Here is a 12,156-nt window from a genome sequence, read left to right on the forward strand (position 1 = left end):
CCTCTTCTGTAGGGCAAACCCCCCCAACCGATGTGGTTATGGGTGGTTTCCCCTCGAACAGGGCTTGCCTGATGATGACTCACCAAAATAGATCCACATGCGGCTCCATCCCAAGGAAGGCCTCATAGACGGTGATGAAGTCGATGATGTGCAGCACCCCAGTTGGGTTGAGATCCTGCAACTCCAGGCCCCACTCATTGAGGAGACCATGCAGAAACCAATGTGCAGGGTACCCAAGCCTGCGCTCATGGAATGTGAGGAAGGAGATGACCTTAGTCAGACCGAGGTCAGTAGAACAATGCCCCCCAGCGCAGGAGCCCTCTAGTGCGCCACCTCCTTCGATGGAAGCATCCCCTTCTCAGTGAAGTCAGGTCAGCATGGCCTCATCCACATTAGAAGGCCTCTAGTTCGATATCACAGCTCGGATTTACAAACGGAATCTGTGAGTTTTTCCTCTCCCTCGCTCTACCCTCCTCTCTCCTAGAAACTATCACGGCACACTGAACAGGCTTGGCAAAAAGGAGGAAGGAGAAACGACAGTGGATTGAAGAAAGGCAAAAGAATGAGAGGAAAGCCCTCTCCCTTCCCCCTATTTAATGCAGAAAGGCATGCGGCGGGACGTGGCCCTGACTAACAGGACATGGCCTGTCCTGATGAAACATCGCCTGGCTAACGAGACATGGCCAGGGTAAGGCCCAATACAACCGCAACCTAGGCATGAGAAAAGAGGCACAACTGCACGCAAATGACCCTCCACCTTTCTAGGCAGGGTTTGGAGGGGCCCACCGATGGAATCTCCATCGAGGAGAGGCCAACGGGTCACCTGAGTCGATCGGACGGCTTGGGCAACTGCTGAGAGATAGGTAAGGAGCAAAGGGATGCCCCATGCGGGTTATGCCGACCCCATCACACGGATCCCACTCGGATATATCCAATAGGAGCTCCCCGGACCCATCACTTGAGTCATCGATGTAACTTTACCAACCCCCATTATACTTTCCCAGTGCATGAGCATTCATTCATCCATTCGCATACATGCATTCATACATTGAGTCATATATTCATCCATACATTCATCCCATACATCCAAGCATTGCATATGCAATTGTTGCATCACAACACTTTGCGTCGTGTCATGAAGCGGTAGTTGTCTCATTCGATATGAGAGACGACCTGACTGGGGTTTGAAGGCTGGCCCACAAAGGGCTTGAGGCTACCTCACTGTCAAATAGAGCCAGGGGAGAAAACATAAATAAGCCCCAGCAGCCCTCACCTGATTCGCTCAGAAGTAGATAGGGTCATCTTGACCTTCTTGTTTGATCCTGACCTCGAGCCATGCCCATAGAATCTTCCATCGAGGGGAGGCTAGCGGGCCACCTGAGTCAGTCTCTAGAATGGCTCGGGCATCTTCCGGGAGGCGGGTTAAGGAGAAGTGGAGTGCCCACATGAGGGTATGCCGACCCCATCATGAATGACAGGATCTAGATTCCACTCGAACATACCCAGTTAACTAAGCTCACCTGAAGCTCGCCACTCAAGCCATCGAGGCAAGTGGCGTCAGCTCAACCCCTCTGGTTGTGGAAACCGTGGACGGGGTGACTGCAGGAAATCATGCAACCAACCCCGACCGACCCCTAGTGGCTTGGGGGCTCGAGCTGCTAGGTCCCTACTTAGGAACTGAAAGGTCCTAATGGCTAGAGGGGGTGAATAGCCTATTAAAAATTTCTACAACAATACTTAACAAACCGGTTAGACAAATATGAGGCGAAGCGAGTGTTGCGCTAGCCTACTAAAAATGCAAACACCTACCACAAGTCTAGTTTCTATAGTCTCTATCCACACAATGGCTATGTTACTACACTAAGTTAGTGTGCTCTCAAAGGCTAACTAAAGAGCCACACGAACCAAACTAACAAGCTCTCACAACTAACTACACTAAAGAGCTTGATAACTAGTTTGCGGTAATGTAAAGAGAGAGAGCAAGATAGTTATATTGCTGAGTCGAGGAATGAACCAATCAATCACAAGAATGAATGCCAATGAATGCCCTATGGAAAATGGATTACCAATGAGTCTTCTCCTTAGGGGCTGGGCTCCAATATCCCTTCGACACTGCCTCCACTGGCCTTCGCCAGTCGTCCCCATGGAGGTTGGGCACCCGTATCCACTCTGCGTGCCTCCGTGGCTTTTATCAATCCTCCACATGGAGGCTGGGCGCCTAAATCCTACTCGGTTACCCTACGCAGTACAACAAACCGAGGGGCAAAACATCAAAGTTCCAATAACAGCCTGCCTCCACGGCACGATGGGTACAAGGGATTACAAAGCAAATTCAAGCTTTCATTAAGCTAAAAATATAAGCCCCTGGCTTTTACAAATATCATGCGAAACATGTGTGAACAGCCCCTTCATGGCTTCACAGAAGTCCCAAAGGGGCTCGGGGGCTCCTATCAGGATTCCTAAACCCGGGGTCCCCAATGGACCCACTTCCCTACTAAAACTCTACCTAGCAGGCAGCGCAGCGACAGCACGCGCCTGGGCCAACCCAGGTACATAATGATAGGCCGAGACAACTGACCCGGTCCTCGACCGAAAGGCCTGGCAAAGGTGGGACCACAGTTCGACTCTGACCCCCTTCTCCTGACTGAGGATACGCCGGACCTCTGCTCATTGCTCTTTCCTAACCAACACGGTCGGGACCGACTAGGAACGACTGATCGGAGACACCCACTCGGTGTGGGCCTAGGGAGTAGGCAGAGCAGATAAGGTGAGGTGCTCAAGTTAATCGCAATACCAAGGACTGTACCCTACCATGCCCTGTGCACCTACAGGACGGTGCCATCGGGGCATGCCAGACGAACATGGTACAAGCCTGCCAGATGTGTCTAAACATAAACATTATTATGGGCACCGATAGCCATCCCGTACCCGATGATGTGGGCAACAAGACTAGGCAACACACGTATAGACACACTCTCTCTCTCTTTTCTGATTTGTAAGGCCATCCCCTTCAACTATGAAAGGGGATGAGCTCTCTCCTAAATGCCCCCCTGAAGACTGGTCGACTCGATAGCTCAATAGCTCTAGGACTCGACAGCTACACAGTATACACGCTCTTTACAGCTGATAAGCTCAGACATACAGAGCATATGTTCCAATACTTAGCGCATGTTTGAGCATCCTGTCACTCTCTTTCACTCGGTTCAAAGTCCATCAGGAAATACTTCAAATGCTCCGATGTATCAAATACCTTTCCCTTCTTAATCTCCACCTCCTCATTATCTGGTACCTCATCGGCCAACAATGTCAAACCAGTGTCACATATTGCCTGCTCAACCATACTAATATCCATGAAATTTGGTACCAAGGGTACCTCCACATGGACAACCTTCAATTGCCTCAATTCGACATCATTGTACTCCATTCTCAATGACCCATCAACTGGGACTTCTATTGTGTCCGAAACCCTCCCTCACAACAATCACTTTTGTCCTCGCTACTAGGCTTGGACCTGTACTTGTCCTCCAACACATCATCTGAAGTACTTGACCCTGAAGTCAAGTCATCTTCGTCCTGCGGAGGCAACATCAACTTCGTCATCGTACGATCCTTGGGATATGTCATCCATATCATGTGTTCCATCTCCGTTGTCCACCGTCCTCATCAAACGTTTCTTCATCGAAATCATCATTCAAGGCACCGGGCTCACATGACCTATCAACTTCTCTAACGACAACCTGCCTATAACTCTTCGTCTTGGGTAAGGTTCTCTATGGGCTCCACATCCACATTATCATCCACAACCACCACAATTGGGCTACACCCCTTCTCCACAACAACTTCCAAGCACATAACGCTACTACCCTTGACAACTTCTACGTAGTTCTTCCATTCATCGTCACATGACAAAGACATCAACACATAGTGTGCTCATTCCTTTCTACAGTCAAATCGACCTCTCAATCTTAGTGGCCACCCAAATTTATCTCGGCATTGGCTAACCAAACCACCAAAGGTAGGAGGTGTACTAAAGAACTGGACATGTTCTTGCATACTTTCAAACTCCCAATTTCCTTTAACTTTGTCACCATAAAATAATCGCACTAACCGATCCATCTATAAAATAGGAATGAACACATCAACACCAACAACAACTACACATTCAAAAATAAATTGTGTGCATTCACTACTACTCTACAATATCACAAACTTCACAGTGATGTCAACAAAGGCAACAAACATACCAATCTAAATCCTCCATGCATCAACCACCTAGGTTCATGCAACACGTAGTTTACATCCAATCCACGGGCAGAGTCTATCCTAAACATAATCTACGCATCAAATAGTAACAACCAACGCTACCAACATTCATAGCATCCCTAATTTCCTGACCCTAGTCAAGCAACAAATAGCATAAGAAGTCAAGAAATCGAGGAGAGGGAGTTTAACCTGGCAGTGTACTGCACTCCACGGAGCAGGGAGGTCCACTCTCCGACGCTAGGAGATGCCTGGCAGTGGCGCCGCCACGGCCAGGCATGGCAAGGCACCGAGGAGGTCGCGCCTTCACGCTCCCTGGCCGCAGCAATGCACTGAGGAAGGGAGGGAGAGGGAGAGAGAGGACAGCAGCAGCCGCCGCTCAACTCGCCTACGGCGGCCAGAGACGACGAGGACGGCCGAAGGTGGCGGGGTGGCGCCGAGTTGGTGGCGGCGGCGGAGGCGTCGCCCAGGCGCGTGGGAGGAAAGGAGAGGGAGAGAAAGAAAAGTGGGCCGGGCGGCCAAACTCTATTTCCCTTTGTCGCGCCAGCCCGCCTGGCGCGATAGCTCTGTCGCGCCGGAGTCGGTGGCACGACAAGGCGGGGCCCACGCTTCGCCACGCCAGCTACAGTCAACGTCGGGCACCACCGTGGCTCAGCTTGTCGCGCCAGCGCATGTGGCGCAACACTGTGGTACTGTCGCGCCATCCGCGCTGGCACAACCAAAAGGGTCCGTTAGTGCAAATACTTTTTTTATTAGTATTAAAGTATTGATTAAAATTGGATTAAAAATAAAAAAAAATCCGGAATTTTGCCTAGATGTCTGTGGATAACTGAGCTGAGCAGGTCCGTGCCTCTGCCATATCATTTCGCTCTTTTGTCCGATGCACTGCAAGTAAAAAAGATACCATCTGAAATATCTGATATCTTGAACCTCAGCTTCAGCTAGCCACGTGTTGGTTGGTCTATTTTTTTAGAATTCTTACTTGATGCGCGCCTTGTGAAATAATTTTTTTATTGCAAAGTTTCCAGGTGGTGATGAAGTTTCAAGGAGATCTATAGTGTCTTTCTCTTTTCGTTTTGATTTGCTACTGTCTTTTGGCAGTGACTGCAGTACATGTTTCGTCATTTCGTGTAGTTGGATGCCTGCAGCTGCAGGTAATTGACCTCTCCAAAGCAGTAGCAAGCCTAATGCATGAACAGCAGATGCTTTCAGTTGATACTTAGTGCTTACTACTACACAATAATCCATGCTAATTTCTAGTCGTTTTTCTTCGCAATGGATGTTACAGTGCAAAGTGATATTCAGTCGGTAATTTTGGAGCAGTAAAAGCAAAACAAAACCCATCATCTGAGCTGCTTGCTGTATGACTATATATTCTTCTAACATCACTTTATTTCCTTCCTTTACCTGACATTGTAAACCTGAGACAGACTATCTGACCACCATGCCATGACAATCCACTCTAAAGGCATCCTATCCTCTCTTCTCCTCTCCAGAGAAAAACTTTGAGAAAAACAAAACGGGGTAAAATTCTCACTCACATCTCTTAGCTAATGAGGAACTAAAAGGCCAAAAAGGTGCTGATAAAAAAAAGGCTAGCAAGGATCACTGTCTGTCTAGCTAGCTCTCTTCCTCCAGGGCTTGTTGAAGAAGAGATGGGCTCCTAACAAACCTTCCCTGCAAGAACCACAGCAGAACAGAACACACAGACATGTCAGCACTTCGGAAGCTTTGCTATGATGAACTGCGTCATCAGGTTGAACACATGGTATTTCTTGGTGTGAGTTTTATTTGCCTTACGAACAGATCTTTTTATGCTTTCTAATCAGTTCAAGTGCTTGCCTTCATCCGAGGCCGGCAGTCGGCGTTCACCTTGCGCACTTGGTACCGGATCTTCTTGGAGAAAAGCCGGGTGCGCCTCTTCTCCTTGTACCGCAGCACACTGGCTTCCCTGATGCCACCACCAGCTCCATTCTCCGGAAACAGGTCGATGTCTGCAAGCTTAGCCTGCAACAATGGTCAATGTAATTTTCATCAGTAAGACTGTATGTAAGAACTCCCATTCCTCAGTTCAGAACTTCATATAGCACGGAAAGATATTCAGAAGATACTTGCAGATTGTTTTTGCATCATCATCATCACTGAAAAGTCTCTAATGGAAACCACATGCTTGGTATGCCCATACTATAAAGGGCTGGCTGGACATATCTGTAATTATGGTTTTGTCATATATATGATAATATGACAGGTCCAAATAGTGGCATGTGCCAGATCAAATTGCAGAAAAGCCAACTAAATTGGGGCTAGAGTTTGTTGCAATTGCTCTATCATTGGCCTAAGGGGCATCAAAATTGAACCCAAAATGACCCTTTGCAAGAGGACAGACCTGTTTGCTTGGTACCAGATCTCCAGGCTCTATTGTCTGTGGTCCATTGTTGAATAATTGAGTTTAACGAGCTATATATAACCAAATAGAATGGGTGAATTGGATTAATCTATTCTCTAACAGATCTTCACCTATAGGTGTAACAGAATTACATTGAACTTAAGAGCAGAAAGTAGTTTATCGAAATTTGAAAATCGTGCTTACTGAAACTTAAACCTCTAAGGCTCACTATTTCTGTATTTTCTCCTCTGATAAACAAAAACGAAATATTTTTTCTAGATATTTTTTTATGGGTTACTGGCTTACTGCGGTACCGCTGATATTCTGAAACAGACGTGTTCTCACTTATATGTAGCAGTGCAGTACTATACTACACAGTACTTTGTGTGAGGGACCATCCATTTAGATAAACAGTTTGTCCTAGAGACTCCTAATATGGTTTACTTGCTTGAAGGAAGCAATTCAAAATTCCATTTTTTTTCCTCTTGCAATTGATGAACTCAATTTGAAATGAACTTTTCTACTCCCTATGTCCCAGATTGTAGGAGTAGACTGTTTTGGCTTTTCTAGACATAGTTTTTACTCTACATCTAAATATATTTAGAATTTCAAAATTTTAAATGAAAGAACACTGAAGATGTCTGCAGATGGTACCGAATTATTACTTACCCGGACTTCGGCGGCCGATGTCGGCGACTCCGGCCCGCTGCCCTCGGCAAACATGGACCCTTTGTCGGACCACGCCTTGAGCACCTCGTCGGCGTCCAGCTTCAGCCCCAACCCGGTCTTTGGCGCCTTCGTCGGCGTACTGTCAGCGTCACCGTCGCCATTAGCGGTATCAACAGAGGCGTCAGCTTCCTCCTCCTTGCATTTCGCGTTGGGAAGCACCTCCTTTCCCTTCGCCATGATCTTCTCCACCTTCACCACCTTCTTCTTCTTGCTTTTCTTCTTCTCTGGCCCGGCGGCGGCCTGTGGCATTGCGGCGTTCGACGCCGGCGGTGCTGGCGGTGTCGGTGGTGCAATCGTCAAGTCCTTTACCGGCACTGCCGGCCACATCCACCAGGCGCCGTCGTCGTCCCGCCGCTTCAGTGCGCGGTTGAGGTTGGGCCGAGCACCGTGCCGGAATCCGAGGCCGAGCTCGAACCTGCCGGCGAGGCCGACCACCATGAGGCTCCTGAGGTAAGGGTGTATGCCGGAGCTGGACAGGATGGAGTCATCGGACGTGGTGGCGGTGTTGTTGCTCTCGACGGTGAGGCTGCCCATGATGCCGTCGAGGCCCTCGGCCGCGGCGCCGGCGGCGGCCTCGTCGACGTCGAGAATGGACTCGGCGTCGAAGCCGTCGTCGTCGAAGTCGATCTCGCCAAGTTCGTCCACGTCGACCGTGTCAGGGCTCGCCGGTGACGGCGCCGGGTCGCGGAAGTCCCGGAACGCGCTGCTTCACAGGGGCCGGCGATGAGCAGTTCTTGCCGCCGGACGGGCTCTGCGGCTGTGGCTGCGGCGACGGCGACGGCGACGGCGCGGGCATGTCCCGGAGCAGGAATGCGGAGTCCGCGAGCACGGGGAGCGGCGGGAGGAGGTCGGAGGAGGCGTCGAACGCCGCCGCGAGCCCGGAGAGCTGCCGCGACGGCGGGCGCGGCGGGCCCGTCTTGGGGCTCTTCTTGACGGGGAAGACGGAGGGGTGGATGGACGCCAGCAGCGCGGCGGCCTCGTTGTACGCCTGGTTCGGCCGCTTCCGCGGCGCGCGCGCCCGCTTCAGCGACACCGACGTCGCCGACGACGAGGCGTTGGACGCCTCCGACAGCGTCGACGACGGCGACGAGTGCACCGGGCGCAGCGGCGACGAGTGCGCGCCCGGTGACGCCGCCGCCTTCACCATGTCCAGGTCCAGCCGCAGGCCGGTTGGTATGCAGGAAGACGACATTGCACCGCCTCAACAGCAACAGTTACCGTTCAAACGATCGCCTTCGTCTTCTTGGAAGGGAAAATGGGCAGCGCCAGCTATTCTTGGATTAATTCCACAACCATGAATCCAAGAACACCGGGGCAAGAAATGGCTGAACCTAATCGATCAGGGCCCCTAAAAAAAATTCAAGAACCCAAACACTTTGCTAGTTGCCTCCACCTGGGGCACCAACAACACCTTGGAGAAGATGAGGTGGGAAAAAAAAAAGATTTTGTCTTTGCAGCTGCTGCACATGCACTCCTCCTCTGTGGCAAGAAGAGGAGGAGAAGCAGAGTGAAGCAGCAGCCAAGAGCACAAGAAAAAAAAATCAGGGGAATTCCATGAGCTGAGTTGAGAAGCTGTGTTGGGATTGGGGACGAATGGAGAGAGCAGCAATGGTACTTCTTGGATCCTTTGGAGGATGAGAGAGAGAGATTGTTGAGAGAGAAATAGGACTATGGGGGAATTGGAGCTGGTTGGGGGAGGAGGAAGAAAGGGTTCAAGCGAAGGAGGTACAGGGTGGGGTTTTAGAGGGCTTGGGATAGGAGGCCAGAGAATGAGACAAGCCACCCTCTCATCAGGCCCCTTTCTTCCCTGCTGCCTGTGGGTCCATGCCATTTTCAGGCCCCTCCCCTCAACTCTAGGCTCTCTTCGGCTGGTCTATAAGCCGCCTATGCTGATTTGTACAACTGATTTATTGGGAAGCAAAAAATATTGTACCATGACTAATAAACTGGCTTATAAGCCGGCTTATAATGGCAGCCGAACGGAGCCGAGGGCAATTGCTAGGTTGTACATGCGTTGGGATTGCTTTGCTTGTGTTATCTGAGATTTGCAAATGGCTACATGAGACCAATTTGCCCTACCTCCCAAAATTCACCATCCTGAGCATCTTCAGCAGTTCCCCAATACCTCTCATATCTCCGTAAAACTGTCATATTGGGGACATCTATGCTTTTTCCTTACTCCAGTAGTTTTCCAGTACCTCTCCCTTTTTTGGTGGCCACCAATATTTCCCTCATCTCTCCTCAAAGAAAGGGGGAGATACAACTCCCCCAATACCATGGGGATCATCCCCACTACCACTTTTGAACCATATTTTCTCTTACACTCCTATGGAACCCACCTTTCATATGGGTATTGGGAGAGATATATTAAGGTACTACTGCAGCAACTCCCCTAATAAATCTAGAAAGTGATATTGGGCTACCCCAATACCATCTTATTGGGGGAGTTGTATTGGGGAACTGCTGGAGATGCTCGTTCCCTCTTTTTTGGAAGAACCTCACTAGATGATCGAAGGTATTTTTATTTCTATGCCTGCCAATATATATGGCCAACGGGCCGGCCTGGCACGGCACGGCACGACACGGGCCCGTGCCAGCACGGCCCGATAGCCAACAGGCCGGCACGGCACACCGTGCCTCATGGGCCATGCCTCATAGGCCCACGGGCCTGGCCTTCGGCCCAGGCATGGCCCTATGGGCCGATTTCCATGTCGGGCTGGCCCGCGAAGCACGGCCAGAATCACGGGCCGTGCCAGCCCGTGGCCTGTTACCCTTTGCATTCACAAACAGATAACAGTTCACAGTTTCATAATTCATACATTCATAGTTCACATCAATACATCATCACAGTTTCTTACATTCACAAAATCAAAGTCCAAAACTTTTCCGATACAGTCACATTTTCATACATTCACATAATCGAAGTCGAAATATCCGATACATTCACAGATCATAGTTCATACATTCACTGATTCACAGAATCAAAGTCCAAAGCCAACAGACAACAGAAATAACCAAAATGAGAAGTTTAGTGCAATGCTGCCTCATTAAAAATCCTTTCTAGGTAAAACTCACCCTTGTGAGAAACCCTAGAAAGGAAAAAAGAGTGCAGCCAGCTCTTAATTAACCACTGTTCAAATGATAGACAAGTCTTTCATAGTCACTGAGTCACACACACCCTTTCACAGTCACAGATCACACACACACACTCAGGAGGCAAGTCTCAACCTCAGTACCTCACTAAGTACCAGGAGCACCACCAGCATGTCCATCTTCATCAAGGTACAAGTTCTAGGAATGAGTCTTCAAGTTCTTGGTTGTCAACAGCATGCTTGTTCCCTTTTTTCTCCTAACTCCTAGTCCTTTAAGCAGGTCAGCATCTCCATAGTATCTGGTGACAAGCGCCGCTGCTGTTCCTCAATTATCCTACCTGTCAAACTGAAACAAGACTCCAAAGAGACAGTAGATACAGGAACTGCTAGGATATCTCTAACCATTATAGACAAGATTGGAAAGGTTAGCTTGTGGTCACGCCACCACAGAAGTAGGTCAAAATGTCTAAAGTCAAAGCAACAGAAGAAGTAGCAGGCAACATAAAATTCTTAAGCTTATCACGGCGTTCAGTAAACAGCTTACCAAGATCTCTAGTGTGGTCTGTCTAGAAACCTTGGCAAACCTAGGGTTATGAGCAAGAACAATGTAATCCTCCCATGCCTGTGACCCACCTATACCTAATGGAAGGTCAAGTCTAGCAATCAACCTACACAACTCAGAGCGAGCAACAACAGGATTGTAGTCCCAGTTATGCATAGATCCATCAGGATTGTAAGAAAGCCTAGACTGAACCCTAGCAGCATGATCAACCTTTTCCCTACAAGATTTCTGATGCCTAATCAAATGGCCAGTGCTAACAGCAGATCTAGCAGACAATCTACTCTTACACATTTTACAGATAGCAGCAGTTCTAACCTTTTGACCATTCAAAGTCTCATAGATCTCATCAAAATCAACCCAGACAACAGATTTACGCTTACCAAGGCATGAGGTACCATCTGTGCTGTTGGAGCCGACCGGTGTCCCTGTCGTCGTCGTCGACGGCGCCGGCTCTGCCCCTCCACCACCGTCGCCACCTGTCCAGATCGATCGGAGCAGAGCCGCTACCGACATCAATACCCAACAACGCAGCAGCGTCGTCACTGGATGTCGTCGTCGTCCTTTGGGAGCAGCCCTGCTGCGATCAGGTCATCGTTGCCTAGTGAGTGGATAGACGACATCATCGTCATCCGTCATGGCGACCTTGACCACGAACGGCTTATCTCCAGCACCTGTTCCTCAACGGTGCGCGCGGCCGCTGTGCCCGGTCTATGCCACAGGAAGAGGACGACGAGGCATCGGCAACCAACCTGCACGGAGGAGAAAAACAGAGTCAGAGAGATAGAGCCATAGAGGTACAGATCCAGAGTTAGTGGAAGACATAGAAGAGACACAAGAAGTGGATAAGACATTAGACAGATCTAGGGTTAGGGTTAGGGTTAGGGTTAGCAGGAGTACCTGCGTAACCGAAGCCTGGTGCCGGAGATGACGAGGGCCACCCAGAGGAGAGAGACCGATTAGAAACGATGGCGAACGACGGAGGAGGGACGGACGGGAATACGGTCATGAACTCACATAGTTCACCAAGAGCGAGAGAAGAGAGAGGGAGAAGGGAGGAGAGAGAGAGAAGGGAGGAGAGGCGGATTGAGGTCACCGGAGTCGGGGACGACGGACGAGATCAGTAGATC

At 49.7% G+C, this 12,156-nt stretch overlaps 1 protein-coding gene across 1 annotated transcript; it reads right to left on the reverse strand.

The window, feature by feature from the left end:
• Nucleotides 1-5,448: 5,448 nt before the first annotated feature.
• On the reverse strand, nucleotides 5,449-9,101 carry LOC136475624 (protein CHLOROPLAST IMPORT APPARATUS 2-like). The gene is given in 4 exon segments (XM_066473154.1): nucleotides 5,449-5,937; nucleotides 6,103-6,267; nucleotides 7,316-8,083; nucleotides 8,085-9,101. Coding segments are annotated over 4 exon segments (1,473 nt in total). The 5' UTR covers nucleotides 8,568-9,101; the 3' UTR covers nucleotides 5,449-5,880.
• Nucleotides 9,102-12,156: the final 3,055 nt, after the last annotated feature.

Source organism: Miscanthus floridulus, chromosome 8 (genome assembly GCF_019320115.1).
Source record: "Miscanthus floridulus cultivar M001 chromosome 8, ASM1932011v1, whole genome shotgun sequence".
Taxonomy (NCBI): Eukaryota; Viridiplantae; Streptophyta; class Magnoliopsida; order Poales; family Poaceae; genus Miscanthus; species Miscanthus floridulus.